Source organism: Trichoderma virens (genome assembly GCF_000170995.1).
Source record: "Trichoderma virens Gv29-8 chromosome Unknown TRIVIscaffold_88, whole genome shotgun sequence".
NCBI lineage: Eukaryota > Fungi > Ascomycota > Sordariomycetes > Hypocreales > Hypocreaceae > Trichoderma > Trichoderma virens.
Window position 1 is genome coordinate 918112 of NW_014013661.1, and position 19101 is coordinate 937212.

General features: G+C 50.7%; 6 protein-coding genes across 6 annotated transcripts; 5 read left to right on the forward strand and 1 right to left on the reverse strand.

Annotated features, from left to right (window-relative positions):
• Positions 1 to 1214: 1214 nt before the first annotated feature.
• TRIVIDRAFT_76070 (uncharacterized protein) lies at positions 1215 to 3375 on the forward strand (the record flags this gene model as incomplete). The annotated part of the gene is made up of 6 exons (XM_014096403.1): positions 1215 to 1331; positions 1399 to 1451; positions 1518 to 1644; positions 1702 to 2593; positions 2684 to 2796; positions 2871 to 3375. 6 exons carry the CDS (start codon positions 1282 to 1284, stop codon positions 3085 to 3087), a joined length of 1452 nt encoding a protein of 483 aa, XP_013951878.1.
• A 128-nt stretch (positions 3376 to 3503) lies between these two features.
• TRIVIDRAFT_57481 (uncharacterized protein) lies at positions 3504 to 4919 on the reverse strand (the record flags this gene model as incomplete). The annotated part of the gene is made up of 2 exons (XM_014096404.1): positions 3504 to 4758; positions 4825 to 4919. 2 exons carry the CDS (start codon positions 4917 to 4919, stop codon positions 3504 to 3506), a joined length of 1350 nt encoding a protein of 449 aa, XP_013951879.1.
• Positions 4920 to 5600: 681 nt separating this feature from the next.
• On the forward strand, positions 5601 to 7287 carry TRIVIDRAFT_43393 (glycosyltransferase family 57 protein; the record flags this gene model as incomplete). Its single annotated transcript, XM_014096405.1, has 3 exons — positions 5601 to 5677; positions 5801 to 6567; positions 6626 to 7287. 3 exons carry the CDS (start codon positions 5601 to 5603, stop codon positions 7285 to 7287), a joined length of 1506 nt encoding a protein of 501 aa, XP_013951880.1.
• Positions 7288 to 9256: 1969 nt separating this feature from the next.
• Positions 9257 to 12998, forward strand: TRIVIDRAFT_88735 (uncharacterized protein; the record flags this gene model as incomplete). Its single annotated transcript, XM_014096406.1, has 7 exons — positions 9257 to 9597; positions 9659 to 9724; positions 9809 to 9867; positions 9958 to 9976; positions 10052 to 10117; positions 10179 to 11881; positions 11957 to 12998. Coding segments are annotated over 7 exons (2958 nt in total), but the record flags the coding sequence as incomplete, so codon positions are not given.
• Positions 12999 to 14330: 1332 nt separating this feature from the next.
• On the forward strand, positions 14331 to 14540 carry TRIVIDRAFT_9781 (uncharacterized protein; the record flags this gene model as incomplete). The annotated part of the gene is made up of 1 exon (XM_014096122.1): positions 14331 to 14540. A coding segment is annotated over one exon (210 nt), but the record flags the coding sequence as incomplete, so codon positions are not given.
• Positions 14541 to 17220: 2680 nt separating this feature from the next.
• TRIVIDRAFT_160860 (uncharacterized protein) lies at positions 17221 to 18560 on the forward strand (the record flags this gene model as incomplete). The annotated part of the gene is made up of 6 exons (XM_014096407.1): positions 17221 to 17484; positions 17538 to 17610; positions 17761 to 17819; positions 17871 to 17961; positions 18013 to 18236; positions 18294 to 18560. The coding sequence occupies 6 exons, from the start codon at positions 17221 to 17223 to the stop codon at positions 18558 to 18560; spliced, it is 978 nt and encodes a 325-aa protein (XP_013951882.1).
• Positions 18561 to 19101: the final 541 nt, after the last annotated feature.

The window sequence follows — 19101 nt, forward strand, 5'->3', positions numbered from 1 at the left end:
AATGGCCGATATTTTCACAAAGGGCCCATGGCCGGTTCGGCACCGAACACAGTGCGACAGAATGAGGGTCTTTTCTCTCTCTCTTTCTGAGTGTCTTTTTGGTCGGTGGCCTTTTTGGGGGGGCAGATTAGTCTATAATTTTTCGATCGGTATGTGGTGGCCCTCTTGCGCTGGGTTTCTCGGGGCTTCGCGTTTTTTTTCTTGTTTGGCCTGATTATGCATGCTGATGGGGTCCTCTTGTTTTGGTTCTGGAGGGGTGGTGTATTTGTATTGAGGTGGCTAGTTGGGAGGCGTTGGTGTGATGGTGGGTGAGGGAGTATTGTGGGATATTTTGGAGTGATGGGGGGTTGATTGATTGATTGATTTGATCTGATTATTGGGGGTTGTTACGAGTGCGGGGGGAGTACGAAGATAGCTGGTGACATGGGCGTTTTGGTGTTACTTGGTGTTGAAGCTGTTGACGGTAAAGTTATGGTTGAGTAAGTACTGGGCATCCATAATAGATTGTTATTATATATTAGTAGTAATGTCTTTATACCGAAAAGATGACTTGCTGTGGTATTTTTTCTTGGCCAGAGGTGAGATTCACGACAAGATCTGCATCCAGGGATTACAAATGGGGAGTTTTCCGTCGCGTTGTGTTGCGCTCAGAGACGGCTTCGTGCTTATCAACGAACGGATGAGGACCAGGGATGTCCTATTGCGGCAAGTGGATGTAGCGGGTAGGACGGAGCTTGGACATATTCTACAGGTACCTGTACCTGAATGATCTCTGGAGCAGCTGATAGGAGGATGTAGGGACGGGGCAAGTACAGTAGGAACTTGTGCATGTACTCCATCGCGGGAGAGCAATGGAATGGGTCTGAGACGGTATTCTGTCTCTTTTCGCCTTAGTAATTATTCAGCTCTTTTTTTTCTTCGTTTTGCTTAATCTAGTCTCGAAGCGTCTGAGTAACAGAGTCTGAGTCCGACCCCTGAGATCACGATCAAGCGATGCAGGTTAAGGAGAGAAACGGCGCTAGACCACGCTGGTGGTGGCGCTATTATCCGGCCTGGCCTCTGTTTCCTGGGGTAGAAGATTGGAGATTGCAGATTAGATAAGGCGCCAGGGGACTTTTGGCTCAGTCAGGCACTATTGCAGGTACCTGGACCGTCGCTCACGTGCTGCGGCTGGATGAAGCGCCCTTCCATCAATCATCATCATCAGGCGGTAGAGCAGAGCAGGGAAAGCCATCGGGTTTTGTGATTTTCTGTTAGAGCGTAGTATTAGAGACCAGCGCCATGGAGGACGTCGACTTCAGCTTTATCCTTGATGACGAGTTTGACGCAGTGTAAGTGCGCCACCCCCGTTTGTTGGTTGGCAGCAGGATGGGTGCTTACAGGCGGTAAATCGAATAGGGCGATAGCCAAGAGGGAGGACTGGGAGGTTTGGAAGACGCGAAAGTACCCGGGTGAGTGATTACCTATGAATGCGACTATTCTCTCTTGATGCTCGACTGACTCTGTGTCTCTTTTAGCCAAGGAGCATGCGCGCAAGGTTGCCCAGAAGCTCGGCGTGTCGGATGGCCTCATCTATCTGCCTGGCAAGGCGTCGCAGAACTACGAGGACTCGGACCAACCGCCACCACTGAGACAGCGCCGATAGTAAGGTTGGCTCCATCTATTCTCCGATCCATTGACTGACAAGACCAACCGACACAGCTTCTTCTACCTGACGGGCGCCAACTTCCACGACTGCTACGTCACCTATGAGATCCGCACGGATATCCTCATCCTCTGGATCCCCTATGTCGAGCCGCGCCAGGTGCTCTGGTTTGGCTCAACGCCCGACACCGCAAAGGCCAAGCAGCTGTACGACGTCGACGAGGTGCGGTACTCGAGCCAGCTGCCCAAGTTCTTCGAGTCGCGCCTCGTCTCCTCAACCATGCTGTACGTGCTGCACGAGGACCAGGCGCCTGCCGGAGCCAGGGAGACGAGGGCCAAGATCAACCACTGGATGCTGCAGCCCGCCATGGACCGTGCTCGCTGCATCAAGGACGAGTACGAGATCGCCATGATTCGTCGCGCCAACGATGTCTCTAGCGCGGCGCATCGCAAGGTGGCAGAGATGCTCCTCCGCCTTGGCAACGAGCGCGAGATCGAGGCCGTCTTCCAGGCCGTGTGCAATGCGCGCGGTGCCCGATCGCAGGCGTACCCCATCATCGCGGGCTCCGGTGTCAATGCTTCAACGCTGCACTACGAGGACAACGACCAGCCCTTGCATGGCAAGGAGCTTGTCGTAGTGGATGCGGGATGCGAGTGGCAATGCTATGCTAGTGACGTTACCCGCACGCTGCCCATCAACGGTCGCTTCTCTACCAAGGGTGCGGCGATCTACAACCTCGTCCAGACGATGCAGGAGGAGTGTATCCGCGCCATCAAGCCCGGCGTCCAGTTCTACCAGCTGCACCTCCACGCCGCCGCTGTCGGCACTGTCGGCCTGCTCAAGCTGGGCATCCTCAAGGGCGACATCGCCGAGGTTTCCCGGGCCGGCACCATCAGCGCATTCTTCCCTCACGGGCTCGGCCACCACGTCGGCCTGGAAGTTCACGACGTTCCTGGCAGTCTTCCGCTGATGGCGCTCCTGAACCTGGGCCTGGACGGCGGGAAGCGCGAGATGATTACCGCGGAAGCGCTGACCAAGATGAGCAATGCGATGCGCCTTGGCGAAGGTGAGACGGCGACTGCGCGCGCTAAGGCTCTGAGGGAGAGGCAGGTGCTTGAGCCTAACATGATTGTAACTGTCGAGCCGGGCATGTAAGTTTTCTTGTTCAGCATATCCCCTTTGCTAACCGACTATGATGTGTATACTAATGGGTATCTTGTAATAGTTATTTCTGCCGTGAGTATATCGAGGGCTACTTCCTCAACAACCCATCGCACGCCAAGTTCATCAACAAGGAAGTCCTTGAAGGATACTATAGCGTGGGAGGCGTGCGCATCGAGGACGATATTCTTGTTACCGAGGATGGATACGAGAACTTGACGACGGCTCCCAAGGGCCAGGAAATGGTTGACATTATTAACGCTAAGAAAGACCGCCAGTGAACGGCCTTTTCTCTCTCTCATTTTTTCTTCTTAATGAGGTTATATAAGATTGTGTATGGGAAGAATTTTGGATATCAGGCATAGTACAGCATATAATGTTTCTTTTCTTTCTCTCTCGTTGGATGACTTAGTTGGAATGATGCGAGACGAGTTCTATAGCGGGCATTTACGACGTCAAATGAAATGTTTGCCTCGTTTGATATTTTTCATCCAATTCATGCATGCTATATAGGTATGTATAACCGTGATACTTACAAAATGTGAAAAAAAGAAATTCGTCTTTTGTTTATACAAAGAGCCGCCCCCCTCCTTCCAAAATCATAATAGGCCGTTCAACTTTGCTCCTCACATCATATCTCATCTTTCAAATCGTTGGTTTCTCCCTCTCACCACCACTTCGCCTTTAAAGCACCCTTTCACAGATACTTCTTGGGCGAGTTCGCTCTTCGTCGCTTGTACAGTACATACGCGACCACCAAAACAACCTGCGTCCCGATGATCACGGCGATCAGCTTTCCATGCCCGGGGATGTTCTCCGTGACCCTGGCCGTAAGCGACATGTGGTGCGTCCGCAGCGCGCCATGCACGGCCCTCTCATTCGCCTGCAGCTTCTCGTGCAGCTCCGAGTTCATGTTGCGCACCTCGTTCTCGAGCGCGACGATGCGCTGCTGGAAGGAGGCCAGCTGGTCGAGCAGGGAGAGCTTGGCGTTGACGGCGGTGAAGAGCTCCTGGACCTCGCTGTGGCGCTGCTCGTCCATCTGGTGGTGGCGCGAGACGGAGCGGTAGACGGAGGCGAGCTGGTGATTGGTGCCCTGGAGGCGGTTGTGCAGGTCCTGGAACTGCGCCTTGGAGGTCTGGAAGGTCTCGGCGTCTTGGTCGGCGACCTCTTCGAAGTCTTGGCTGCCGGTGGGGACTTGCTGCTGGCGGGTGTAGGTGAACTTGGTGTTGCCGCCGTTGTTGTCTTTGTTGTTATTGCTATTACCGTTGTTGTTGTTGTTGTTATTGTTGTCGTTGTTATTGTTCATATTGTCGCTGGCCTTGACGTCGTGGCTGGACTGGTCCGACATGACAACCATCTTGAAGACTTCAAAGGAATCGGGGCTGTCTGGCGTAGAAGCAGTGATACCAACATGGTAGCCCCTCGGCAGGCTGATTCTGTTGGTCTCAAAGCACGTCTTGCCGTCAATCTGAACCCGGAAGCTCTCAGCCGTCTGGCGCATCTTGATCTGCGACGGCCGGCCCAGGTTGCGGTAGCTGTACTGGCAGTGGCCAAAGGCCAGCTTGTCGACATTGTGGTGCTGCGAGTAGTCGGTCGATCCGTCGTTGAGGAAGCCGCGCAGCATGCCGCCCTGCCCGCCGTGCGAGTCAATGACCAGCACCAGGCCGTCGAACCGGCCAGCATTGTAGACGCTGCGGGTGCCCAGGTTCTTGCCATCGCGGGCCAGCCAGATGTTGAGGTTGCCGCCCGCTCTGTCGGGGCCGCTGGCACGGAAGTCGACGTCGACAATCCAGTTGGAATGGACCAGAGGGTTCTCGCTCCATATAGCGCCGCGCGCATTGCCTGGCGCAACGGGTGTCAGGATGACCTTGCTCGAGAGGATCTCTGGGACGCCGGGCTGGCCAGAGACGACATAGTTGGGAATAAAGCCTGGTTTATCGGCCGAGCTTATCCTGGACGGCACGGAGACGCATTAGCTGCCATTGTCTCAAAGCAATTGGCCCAGCAAAAAAACCTACCGCCCTGAATATCCAAAACTGAGCTCGCTGATGAGGAATTGAGCTTGAGCGACACCGGCGCTCAAAAGGGCCGCCAGCGACAGGGAGAATCGCATCGTGACTGACGGGAAGCTGCTTCAGTCCAGGTTATCAATGCAAAAATCCCGGCTTCAAGTCCAAAGCCAGGCACCGTGAGCGGAATATGCAAGAACAAAAAGAGTTGCAGCCGAGTTGTCGAGAGGGCTGGGAGAATAGCCAGAGGACACTTTGCACTAGAGGCGCAAGAGCCTCGACTCTGGAGCAAGTGCCTTTTGGCAAAACAGCGCCGCCAAGCCTGGTTAGATGGAATGATAAATGATTAAAACAAAGACGCACAAACAAAGACGAAAATGCGCAAAAAGAGCAGGAAATCCAAGCGGCGCCCTAAACGCAAAGGAGAAGCGACTGAAGACGGAACGTATCCAAAATACATGAAGAGAGCATTATCTGGCTTCAACTGTCACTTTCTCCAACCTGCATCGTTTCATGGCCACTTACACCGCATCCCAGCTGTGGCTAAATGTGGCGGGGGACGACTTCTGCAGCTGTGCGCTAGGCCAAACCGGGAAGCAAAAAATAGAGGACATGTCAATCTATGGGGTAGCGCTTGTGGCTGCTGCTGTACGAGTACGTACCTTAATCTCAGACAAGGCAATTTGTTCTCTATAGCGCCAATCACCACCATCGCAGGACCTGGCTTGCTTCCCAACTCCCTGCAGCAGCCTCGCGATGCGGTAGCAATTCCGCCTGTAGACACAATGGCAGAGTCGTTTCCTACGCTGACGCAATGCGCGCTGGTGGCCGCCGCATTCAAGGTGCTCCTGTTCCCGGCCTAGTAAGTAGCTTTTTGCTGTGCTTTGCTTTGTTTTGCTTTGCTGTGCTGTACTTTGATTGCTGTCACATGCATGCCTGTTGCTGAAGAATCAAGACGACGCGATTGCTGACGCTGGGCTTGCAGCAAATCGACCGACTTCGAGGTCCACCGCAACTGGCTGGCCATCACAAACAGCCTCCCTCTGTCCGAATGGTACTACGAGAAGACGTCGGAATGGACCCTCGACTACCCGCCATTCTTCGCCTACTTTGAGTGGCTGCTCGCTCACGTCGCTCGCCTGGTAGATCCGGCCATGGTGCGGGTATACAATCTTGGATATGACAGCTGGGAGACGGTGTACTTCCAGAGGTTCTCCGTCATTATCACTGAGCTGCTCTTGGTCTACGCCCTGCAGATGTTCATCGACTCGTCGCCTCTGCAGTCCAAGAGGGCTGCTCAGGTGGCCGCGCTGTCCGTCGTCTTGTCGCCCGGGCTGCTCATTATCGACCACATCCACTTCCAGTACAATGGCTTCATGTACGGCATTCTTGTCGCGTCGCTAGTGCTGGCGCGGTGCAAATCGACGCTGCTGCAGAGCGGCCTCATCTTCGGGGCTCTTCTCTGCTTCAAGCACATCTACCTATATCTGGCACCGGCCTACTTTGTCTTCCTCCTGAGGGCGTACTGCCTGTCGGCGAGATCGATTTTCCAAATCAAGTTTCTCAACTGTGTCAAGCTCGGCCTCGGGTTGGCGGGAATATTTGGTGCTGCCTTTGGACCCTTTGCGCTGATGGAGCAGATCCCCCAGCTTCTGAGCCGGCTGTTTCCCTTTTCGCGCGGACTCTGCCATGCCTATTGGGCGCCAAATGTCTGGGCACTCTACTCATTGGCCGATCGCGTCTTGATTCATTGTGAGTACATTTAAGTTTAAATGGAATTTTTGAAGAAACGAGAACTAACTCGTTGTAGTTGCGCCAAAGCTGGGACTCCCTCTCAAGACTGAGGCTTTGAACAGCGTTACTCGTGGCTTGGTCGGCGACACGGCCTTTGCGGTCCTGCCCGAGATTACCCCTCGAATCTGCTTCGCCTTGACTCTGTTTTTCCAGGTCCTTCCCCTGATCAAGCTCTTTAAACGACCTACGTGGGAAAACTTTATTGGAGCAGTGACGCTGTGTGGATATGCTTCGTTCCTTTTTGGATGGCACGTGCATGAGAAGGCCATTCTGCTGGTCATTATCCCCTTTAGTTTGATTGCTCTGAGGGACCGGAGACACCTCAGCGCGTTCCGCCCACTCATTGTCGCTGGTCACGTGTCACTATTCCCATTGATCTTCACACCCGCCGAGTTCCCCATCAAGACAATCTACACCGTCTTCTGGCTGGTCCTGTTCCTGATGTCGCTGGACCGCATGGCGCCGGCGTCCAACAAGCCGCGGGTCTTCCTTTTGGATCGATTTAGCACGCTGTACATCGCAGTGAGCATTCCCCTCATTGCATATGCGTCCCTCTTCCACCAAATAATATTTGGAAATCGGCTGGAGTTTCTCCCCTTGATGTTTACAAGCTCCTACACAGCGATAGGCGTGGTTGGCAGCTGGGTGGGATACATGGTTGTGTACTATACATGCTAGAGCTGGCGGTGTGAGAAGATAAAAAGTCGTGGGCTACAGTGATACCCTAGTAGAGAAGATAGAACCGTTAAAAGCAATCTTGGCTGTCTTGTTTGCCTGTTGCCAGAGCCCCGAACATGCCAGGATGCCGCGTCGCTTGAAGTGCGGCATTGCGGAGAGATTAGTCATCATGTAGGGTCGGGTAGTGGGGCGCTCCACGTGAGGCGAGGCTGACGATTCCCGTTTTGTGCTGAGCGAGTGGAACCAGGGTTGAGACCGGGGGTGGCATCGACAGGGAAAGCGACAAAGACACGCTGCCGGCATTGAGCAGAGCAGCTTCAACGAGGGCAATTCCATGAGGGAAACGGCATCAATTGGCAGCAGGATCGACTCCTGTGTCTTTTTTCACGGGGGATGCGAATAGCCGCAGGCGGAATGACGTCAGGGCTAGTGCGGACAGTTGCCGAATCTGGAAATCAGGGACACGAACGTTGCAAAGACGGCATCGACCAGAGGCATTGACAGCTGGTATAATTTGAAGCCTGTAGGCGATGTGCTGAGACTAGCGGCACGATTGACACTCCATCTTGAGAATTGAGTTGCGTGCATTGTTTGCATCCATCGTGTTGATTCCTCGTGACCATTGCTCGTTTCCCCCCTTAGAAAGAAGAGCGGCCCCCCGAGCAAGTCTCCCGCCGTCGCCGAACAGGACCTACCTACCGCCGCCGATCCGCGCCGGGCACATACCGGGGCATAAGTTGCTGAAAAATGGGCGGATGAGCACCATTCAGCGCACGCTGGAATCGGCGACGCGCAGGGAACAAAACGAGCCCGAAAAAGCGTGTGACCATATGGCGTGCAGGATGGTTGCGGGCGCGGATGAGTGGAGGGTCGATGGATGGGTATTCGTTTTTTTCTCGGGGGTGCTGGGGATTTTTTTTGGGCTGGGCTGCAGTGAGTTTTCGTTTCCCTAATCCTTTTAGGAGGGGGGGCGGATGGCCGGGGGTGGTTTTGGAGTAGGGGAGGGAAGGAAAAAGACGGCAGACGTGAGTGAGAGACGGGGGTGCGAGTGTCTTGGGTGGCAGGGAACAAAGGATTTGGGCGCGGGGGGGTTGCGCGAGGAGCGGCGGTACGGGGAGGGTACAAGGATGGATGGGGAGGTGACAGGTGAGTAGGGGGGAAAGAATTGGGGGAGATGCAGGTGGGAGTCAGCGGGAGGAGAGAGGAGGTGAGGGTGAGGAATTTTTGGGAGCTGATGATGGATGATGGATGTAGATGAATTGTGTTTTATTTTATTTTGTTTTTATTTTGTGTCTCGTTGGAAAGTTGGAGGGTTTTGCTGAGGTGAGTTGAAGCATCTAGTATGGTGATATACGATATTCGTTGGCTTCTCAAGGCATGGATCCATTGACCAAGGTGTTGGCATCCATTGCCCACATCTACATAGTGCTGTCAGGATGAACTCAAATTAATACCTCGATCCGGAAAATAAATTGACATGCTCTCTTTTTAGATAGGCATTCCTACCCCATCATCCCCCCCAAATGCCAAATGCCAAATGCCGAGCCCTGCTTGTCGCCATATTCCCCGACGACACAAGTACCGCCCAGGTACTCTGCACGCCCGCGGTACCGGCTGAGTACAACGTCAGGTACATGGCCCGCTAAACGCTGGTGCTGTTGACCGTCTCCACGGCGGGACGCATTTTCCCTAAGTGACTTTAGTTCCGTGGCAGCTCTCGTTCTCCCGCGCAATTCTTTTTCCCTCCACGCCTCCGTTGCACGTCACTCGCCCTCAGTCGCGTCTCGTCGAGTCTTCACGCAGCTTCAACCACCGCCTCGGCATCCAGGAAATGCCCGCCGGGCGTCTTTGCGAGCTGCCCGGACCGCGTTTGCGATACCTTTGAGACTTGCAGGCCGCACAGCCTCGTGTAAGTGCGGCATCTGGTCGGCCAGCTTTCTGGTTCTAGAGCACCGCGACTTTTCTTCTTCCTCTTTTTTTTTGCCTCTCTCTCTTGTACTCTCAGCCTTGTCCACGCCCTGAGAACACAGGATCCTCGAACCGCCAAACCACCGACCAGAAACCGTACATCGCAGCAAATCGGATTCTGCCGTCGTCGTCGATTCTCCTTCGCTGCATCCGCGCCTCGTCTTGCGCTGGGCCCGGATGCCTACGGTGCCGAATCCTTCGATTAGATAACGCGCCAAGCTTCCGATTTGCTTTCTCTCCTCTCTGCTCCCCTCAATTCTGCCTGCGACTAGCCTTCTGCTCTTTGCTTCTCTTTTTCTCTTACACCTTCCTACACGCCACCAATTATAGTTCGCAAATATGGTATGCTGTCACCGCTTAACTCGCCGAAGCCTGGCCGCAGCTCGCTCATATGCTATCACAGGTGCTGTTCAAGAGGAAACCAGTGCAGTTTCTGCCTCCAGCAGAGATTGAAGATGAGGATGCCGAAGTAAGTCGAGCCTGTCCGATTCACCGATGGCGTTGCTTCCGACGCGGGATGAAGAGTGTAGGGCTGACTTGGGGGTTCATTTAGGTCTGGCATATTCCTCAGACTGGCGAAATATTTGCTTCTTACGAGGAATACTTGAATCGGTGAGTTTCTTTCTTTCTTTCTTTCCCCCCGGCTCTTTGACTGTTGCCTTTATGCGCCGCGTGCTGACACCTTTGTTCTTTGGCTTTCAGAATGGATTTTTACAAGCAGGTAACAAGCCTCCGAAGCCCCACCAACGCCGGCCATGCAATGAAGCCATATACTAAACTACGAAATTTTCCATAGCGCCGCTTCAATGATGAAATCACCGGCCACTCAGGCCTTACATTTTTCGAAGCTTACACGAGTGAGGTTGGTTTGCCGTCATTCTGGCACTCGATCGAACATGTCTGGCTTACCTGATCATTCACAGCGTGCTGGTGGCCAAGAGGTCGAGGCTGCCTTCCCAGAAGCGCTCAAGGGCCCTATCCTCCGCAAAGTCCAATTCCAAACGATTTCTCGTCTCGATAATCTCGTCGACATGGTTTACGACGAATTCAAGGCCGATTTTTACCCCGGAGAGGACGTCTTTGTCACCCTGGACGAGTTCCACAACGAGAGACGAGCTTGTCTCGTGCGAGAGAAGACGACTTTTGGTGCTAGAATCTTGCCAGATGGCTCAAGTTCTCTTCCCACAAGCCGCTATCTAGTAGTCATCGGTGGTAGCTCGGGAAAAGAGCAGTTCGTTACTAACGACAATCTGAGCCGTGAGCGCGGCGCCTTTACCAAATCAATGCTTCGGTCCTTTCTGAAAAGAACAGTCATTCGAGAAGCGTGGAACGGCGCTCCGTGGCTTGTCAAGAACGACTACGCCAACCAATACCACATCGACACCCGGATCCCCCCTCACCTTCGCCACGACACCAAGATTCAGGAGCGCAAGCAGCTTCTGGCGCAGAAGCGCGAGCGAAACTCGATCCACGACGCGAATGGACATGGCCCGGCGGTGCAAACTGGCCCGGTACGCCTACCCGAACTGAAACCCGCCCCCAAAAGCCACAAGGGAAAGCAGACACCCAACAGTGCAGGGACCAAAGGCCTCAAATGGCCCACAGATATGGCGGCCGACGGCGTCAACGGTGCTGGTTACCCGCGATTCAACGACGAACGAGCTGCTGCACCGCGTGAACCGACACCTCCGCCTCCGCCTCCACCACCAAAATACCCCATCGAAGACCTGCAGCTGGAGCCAAGGGAGGGCATTGTACGGCCGAAACTCAAATTCATGTGCAAGGATCCTCCTGTCGAAATGGAAATTGACGACGCCATCTCCCGCCAAATCGACATGGACACCGTGGGGCCTCTCCTCGAGACGTGGGACACGCTCAACGTTTATTGCGAAATCTTCAAACTCGACTCCTTTACTTTCGACGACTTTGTCGAAGCCATGTCGGTTGCTTCGGATAGCACTCAAGTTCAGCTTTTCGACGAGATCCACTGCTCCGTGCTAAAGATTCTTGTCGACTCTGAGTCCGACGGCGGCAAGGTGCGCATCACGCTGCCGGAGGTGGAAGAGGATGGCAGCGACGACGATGAAGGCGACGAGGAAGACGATGGGGAAGACAGTGGAGAAGAGAGCGTCGAGCTAGAGGATATCCCTGTCGCGAGGGCTACGCGCAGCAGCCTAGCAAAGATGGAGGCCGAGAGGTTGGCAGCTGAAGCGGCAGCTGCTGAGGAAGAGACTCTCCGCGCAGAGCTAGAAACCAAGAATCGTGCAGAAGAACTCTTGAAAGAATTCGACTGGATCGAGCACCTACGCCAGAGAAATTTTCAGAAAGGAGGTTGGCAGAGGATCTTGGTTGGCCTTTTACATCAGCTCTCCAAAAATGAGCGCCTGCAACAAGCATGCGAGGAGCTTCTGCAGCAGTTGGTGCCTGCGGAGATGATACCCTCCCCAGAGAATGTGCAGCAACAGTATGCCGAGTTGGATATCAACTACCGTGTCAAGGCGCTGCAAATCATTTGTATGCTGACAATGGAGACAAAGGCCGTCAGAGGCTACATGGAAGACTGCAGCGAAACCATGACCAAATATCGCAAAGACAAGATCGAGTGGCAGCGACAGCGGAAGCAGGCGTAAGTTGGCATTTTTGCTACTCCCCCCTATCATTACAGTTCACCTCACTAACCTTTGTTTCCCCTGCTTCGTAGAACCGAAGAGCTCCGGCAACTTAATGAACAGCGTAAGCTGCTGATGCCGGAAAACGAACCCGCAGAAGAGACCAACGGCACTCCTGTCAAGGAGGAGATAGACGTCAAGATGGCAGACGCCGACGAGTCAATTGTGAGCAGAGACGAAGAGGTCGAAGACAGCCAAGATGAGAGTGCCAGGAAGAAGCGTCGAAGCCGCGTCCTGACGGATAAGAAGAAGAAGCATGAAGAAGAGGAAAAGATCAAAAAGGCAAAAGAAAAGGCGTTGGAAAAGACAAAGCCGCAACAGTCGAAACAGTACATCAAGCTTCTGAAAGACATACAGAAGAAGGAGGATATCATTAAGAAATGCGAAGAAGAAGTCGCCATCATCGACAACGATCTACGGGAGGCGGACTGTCCAAGAACCCGTGTTCTTGGAAAGGATAGGTTTTGGAATCGCTACTATTGGTTTGAGCGGAACGGCATGCCATATGCCGGATTGCCTGACAGTTCTACGGCACATGCGGCATACGCCAACGGGTGCATCTGGATCCAGGGCCCCGACGACCTGGAGCGAGAAGGATACATTGACCTGCCGACTGAGCTTCAAAACGAGTACAAGACCAAATTCAACATGACTGTCCCAGAGCGTAAGACGATGGAAGAAGGCGGAAGCAGTGTTTTCAACGCCAAGCAATGGGGCTACATTTCGGAGCCAGAAGACTTGGACCAACTCATCAAGTGGCTGGACCCTCGAGGCTTCAACGAACTAAAGCTGCGAAAGGAGCTGGTTGCCTATAGAGACAGGATAGCCAAGCACATGGAGAATCGCAAAAAGTATCTCACCAGCGATGCCGAGGAAGACGAAGGCGACAAGAAGGAGGAGCCGAAGCGAGTGAGCTCAAGGATTCGAGAGAAGACGCCCGACCTGCCTAGCTATCGCTGCCTGCAATGGGAGAACACAATGGCTCTGGAAGAGTTGGGCCACTTGCATGGCGATCCACCTCCGCCCCCTCGATCGCGAAAGCAGACGAAGAAGCGAGAGGCCATGGCCGAGGCTGCACCGAGACCCGCCACGAAGACGCGACGCAAGTGATGGGATATTTCGTTTGTCTTAATACTGGAGCGTTTTGGCCGCACCGAGGATCAGCGGCAATTACCTTACCCACATGCATATCCAAGAGGCTATATTAGCCCTGAGGGGTGTGAGCAGCAGGGTTACAACGAGCTCTGCTCTACTACCGCCCAGTGTTGCCGAATATAACGCATCGTAACGACTGATTAGATGGCCCGTGTTAGAAATTAGACCGGAGTTGGGGAACCTATACGCATGAAAAGGGCCCGCCCTGTTTTGGTGTTTGTGTAATTTAAAGAAAAAAACTTTCTGTTCTTTTGTTGTTTACATGTTGCAAGTTTGGCTGTGAAGGAAGGGAGAGAAATAACTACAAAGGTATATATATATAACTACTGAGAGGTTGGTGTTGGTTACAATCGGACGACAGGGTCGATTGAGAAGAGCTGCATTGAATGGTTGGCTGAAAGGTGTTTTGGAGAAGTTGTATTGTATGGATACGTGTATTGAGATGAGCATAGTATTGAATTGGTTTAAATGCCAAATTGAGGCTTGATTGCCTGGTTTAATTGACCTTACTGGTAGATAAACCTGAGGTAGCATTATCACTGATCTCATCAAAGAGAGGGGGGAGATGTCATTGCGGTAAACTACAAAGTGCTTAGTAGTTTAACACCGATCTCTCAGCTGCAGCCCGCTTGTGTGTTTTACCCCTAGATGGCGAAACAAATATGTCAATTGAAGGAAGTAACTATTCAGCATTCCACGAACTGGGTAGTAATGATTGCAGATATGAGGAATATATGGATAGTAACAGATTGTAGTGATGGCAAAGGGTTAATATCTATTTAAATAAAGTGATAAAAGATCTTCATTTTACGCTGTTACGCCATTCGGAACTCCTCTTAATCGTCGGGCTGCTAGATAGCCATTCCCTAATTTAACGGCATGACAACCTGAACTCTCTCCAATAGTTTCTCTTGTGTCGCAATGCGGTTGGTACATGTACATGTAGGTGTCGCATCTCATGGCGATTGGACAAATAGTTGGGCATCTATCATGCACCCAATGCGGCTAGCCATATTTAATCCCCCAATCTCGCAAATGTATTACTGAATTTGCTAAAGTTCCATGATAGTATCGAGTAGAGGCTCTATTGCTCCTGCGATTAGATGTTGTTGTCATGCTGACCTGATCTGTGTGGCAGTGATTCCAGACTATGGCGAATTCAAACTTCCTCAAGACAATCGTGGCTCCTCCAAACGCAGATCTTGAGTTAGTTCTCTATTACTCTTGTAGAGTCTGGTACTAACTTTGAGAAGCATTGTCGCTGTCCATGGAATGAACCTGGAAAATAATGAGCGACACGCAGATAATACATGGACTGATCGTACGACAAATGTCAACTGGCTAAAGGATCTTCTCCCATCGAGACTCCCGAATGCAAGAGTACTTGCGTATCAATATAATGCAAATATTGCATTTGGCGCGTCTTCAGCCGGTATCAATGAGCAGGCCAAGAATATGCTTCAATGCATGTTGCAGGACCGTCGGGTTCGTATGGGCTTAGAACCAGATTTACTCGTATGGAGTAGCTAACAAGAGACCGTTAACCAGGCCAATGGTACACGACCCATTATCTTTGTCACACATAGTCTGGGTGGGCTTCTTGTCAAGGAGGCTCTTGCGATATCGTTTCGACGAACAAGCATATCCCACGATTTGGACATTCACTCGCAGCATCGCCTTTTTCGGTGTGCCTTACCGTGGATCACGTCATGCGACATGGGCGAAAACCATCAGCAGTATCCTGGGATTATCCTCCCGTTTAATAAACATGTCATTTCTGGAGAGTGCAGCTGCGGGATCAGCTTACAATAAAGAGTTGAATATTCGATTTCGTCATTTATCCAGAGCTTACAAGATATTCAGCTTTTGTGACACACTGCCAGAAGAAGAATTCGGCACCAATCTTGGTATTGAAGGTCACGACGCCTAATTTTCTCGACTCAGACTGCTAATTATAACATCCTCAAACAAGATCGTTAGCCAAGATTCGGCGACTCTTGGCTTACCCGACGGTCAAGAGGCCAAATTCTATCTGAATCGCACCCATAAGACGATTTGCAAATTTGCAAGTGCTGAAGAGCCGGAATGGAAACAGGTATCCGATGCTCTATATCACATGGCGCTGTCTGTCGTCGAACCCCAAGGTATGTGAAGTTGAATGGATGAATTACCAAAGTCGGGTGGATGCCAGCTTACACCAGCCGTCCAGAGACAAAAGAACAAAGTCTCTCCAGACAACAAGCTATTCAGGGCGCTCGCGATGTTATCTGGAGCATGGAGAGCGGCTCCCCCGCCGCTGATAAGCTACATCGTATCCACGCAGAAGTTCAGCGTCACCAAGATGCTGCTTTTGTTGTGGTTGGTTGGTTCATGTCCATCTTTGCGCTGATATCAAGTTTTCTTGGTTGGATTCAGACGCTAGACAGTTTTTTGCTTCCAAGTAAAGACACGATCATGAGAAAAGCAGAGGAAGCGAGACAATCCCAGGTAAGGGTTGTTGAGCTTGAACAACAGGCTATCCAGAACCTCGATTCTCAACGGGTCGCCATTCTGCAGGCTGCCAATCAGCTTACACCCTTTCTAAATGAACCCTCGGGATCCGGTAGCAACATAGATATGGTTCATCAGCCGCAAATCTGGTCCTTACAAGTGGATCTGGATAGAGCTGCCGCGTGAATTTCGCGGGAGCTAATCCGTCGACAAAATTCCTGCAATGAAGCGGAGAGGAGACTACTGTTAATCGAAGATGGGGTGAGGGAAGCAGAAGATAAAAGCGCTGCAGATACCCTGAAGATGATTAGAACGACTTCGAAAGTGGAAATAGCCAGGCACGAAGAAAACGTTTCAGGTATGTAGATGACGATAACACATGCCCGACATGCGTTATACTTTGAGCGTTTGAGACAACTGTGTTTGCTTGGACAGTGGTTGTACCAATTGTGCCGCGATAGTATAGATTTCCAAAGAGTAATTATTCTTCGTCAAGTTGTAGCGCAAGACGCATGAAAGGGGACAGTTTGGATTTTTCTGAATCGTTCAATGATGAGAAAGAGATGATAGTACTGAGAAATAAAGCACACATATCGTGGTGCGGTATCATTCGTACTAATAGCCTCATAATCTTTCGCGCCGGCTTTAAAAGCTGTTATCGTAAGAGAAAAGAAACCGCTCCGTCATGATTCGTTTCAATGTTAATAAAATTATGAGGTTGCCCGTCCTTATTTTCTGTTCGAACATCCCTTTGTAAGACCGCGGCTCCTACAAACCTTTGCTGCTGTTGAAAAAGGCTTAATAGCATGGCAATATTGGATGAGCTATACTATAGCTAGTAACGCTTATGGTACGAATCTAATTATAAGTCTTGACTTATCCGTAGGAGAAGCAAACAAGCGAACTTTCAGTTTTAACGTACCAAGACCCACGAAGCTCCTCGATCCAATTTCTTCTTCCTAGGGACTACATTGGGCCGTCCTCTTTGCTTTTTGTAATACTGGCGGAAGCAGGGACGGTGCTTTTTACCAAAAACGGCGACACGAAATAGTAGTGATAGAAAACGGACTAAGGCTTTAGAATTGGGCGTAGATTGCTTTGCCCTGCTTTTGGTCCATAGACAAGAAAGAACCGACGTGTGGTATCCCGTGGCAGTATTATGTTGTACATTTATTTACTAGATACTCTTCGTCAAAGTTATAAGTTGTGCTGCTAGTAGTCGATGTAAACCTTAGCAGGATGTAATGCAATTTGCAGTGCAAGATTGGGCTGAGATGAGAGGAGGGAGGGAAATAAGCATTTTACTGGGGCAAGCATACGTCTTGTACAGAGGCTGTATGAGCCTAATTACGTAGAGAATTAGACATCCTCTTTTATAAAATATTTACAGGTGCGTAAATAATGCAGGAATGCACTGAAATGGTAGTAAAGGATAAGATTTCCTTATTCCTGGCCTTTAGTAGAATGTCTGTTGGCCTACAACCAACTACCACCTGGGGCCGGCTTTGCCCGTGCTGTATAGCATTGACATCAGTTCATCATCCCCGCACGCACGGCCGCACTTTACCTCTTGTCATTTACTAAATCTCTCATTATAAGAGACAACTGTTATTCGCAGACTCTAAAAGTGACTGGCAGCTTTGTTGAAGCAATGATACCGAAAGAATACTTCCAACTACACCCGGGTGGCAGTGGTTGTATTCCCTCCAGGGGTCTGGGCACTTTTCAACCTGATCCTCAATCATATCCAAATGGAAGCGTCAAGCAGTCTGTATTGACTGCTTTGCGAGCGGGTTGTCGACATATTGACACTTCTCTGAGATATGATAATGGACAGTGCGAAAGGGAAGTTGGTGAAGCCGTGAGGGAGTCTGGCATACCGAGAGAAGATATCTTCATTGTCACGAAACTGTACGTGGACTTTCTTTAGAATGGAAAGAAATCTTGCTAACTTAGCCTTACAGAGAGAATGTTTTTCACGCCCCAGAAGATGTGGAAGTTGGCATGGATATGAGCCTCGCGAATCTCGGATTTGACTGTGGTGAGCCTAATAAGAACTATAGCTATATAGCAAGACGGCGATCACTTTACGCTAATGCCACTATGATAGTCGATCTATTTCTAATGCACTGTAAATATTGGCTCTGCCCGACAAGCATTAGAAACAAGAATGACAAAACTAACAGGCTAGTTCCGTATGCGTACAAGAAGACAGAAAACTTTGGGACGGCGCGCCGCGAAGGAGGACGAGTAAGGGATGGCATAATTTTGGTTCGAGCTATAGCTAACCAGACATTCTAGCCAGTCATCGACATCGAACTTTCCCGGTCTTATGACCTTACCTGGGCAGCGATGGAGAAACTTGTAGACAAAAACAAGGCAAAATACATTGGTATCATCTTGCAATTCAACTGAGAGCGTCTCTCCGCTGACAACGCCCTAGGAATTTCCAACTTTTCGTCCCCGAAGGTGAAAAGACTGCTTCAATCGGCCAAGATCAAACCTGCCGTCAACCAGATCGAATGCCACCCTCACTGGCCTCAGAAGGGGTTGGTAAAATTATGCCAGGAGAACAACATTCACGTCACTGCTTTTGGGCCATTGGGGTGCGCTCCGATACCTGCTTTACGAGGGAGGATTGGCCCAGGGCCCTTGGAAGATGAGACGGTGAGATCGCTGTTGCTCACTAATTTGTGTCGCTACTCATTCTAAGTGTAACGACAGGTTTCGGTGATTGCGAAGAAATACTCAAAGACTCCGGCACAAGTTATCCTATGCTACCTACTCTGCAGAGGTATTTCGGTCATACCTAAGAGCAACGATCCGACACGGATAGTTCAAAATTTCGACTGTATCTTTGAGATTGATGAGAAGGACTTTCACTCGATTGACAATATCATGGGTGAGAACGGCGAACGAGGTATCCGTAACCTGGAGTCGCTGGCCTACGTTGGCTTCGACAACTACAATGAGGAGCTTGAAGAGCCCTAGAACTTGGGCTCCAGAATATTCTGATTAACTTTATGAAGGTTTTTTAAGCTTATATTATTAGACAAGCCATACAAGCTAGTTACTATTAGCTATTGGCTCCATAATTTTCCAGTTTGGCCTATTATCATAACAATAAATGTTGGGTCCTAGTATTAAAGCACTTTATTTTAGGAAGTGACTGTTCAGCACCCACGTTTGCTATTCAGCACCCCATTCTTAAATTTAAAGCGGCATGGGTAGCAATGATAACAGGTATTAGAGGAATGCATGGATAGTAGTAGATCATAGCGATAGTAGCGGATACTCCAGGAACCGTGTAAATATCTATTTAAGCAATAGTGATAAAAGATCTTCATTATAAGTTGTTGTTACGCTATTTGGAATCCTCTTAGTCGCTGGGGTAATGAATAGCCCTTCCCTTATTTTATCATCTCTGGATGTTTCCCTTTATTTGCTAAGTTATGTTACAAAATATAAGTTATGAACTAGTAAGCATAATGCCAGATGTACTCACTTGGCGGAAGATATAGAAGAAAATGGA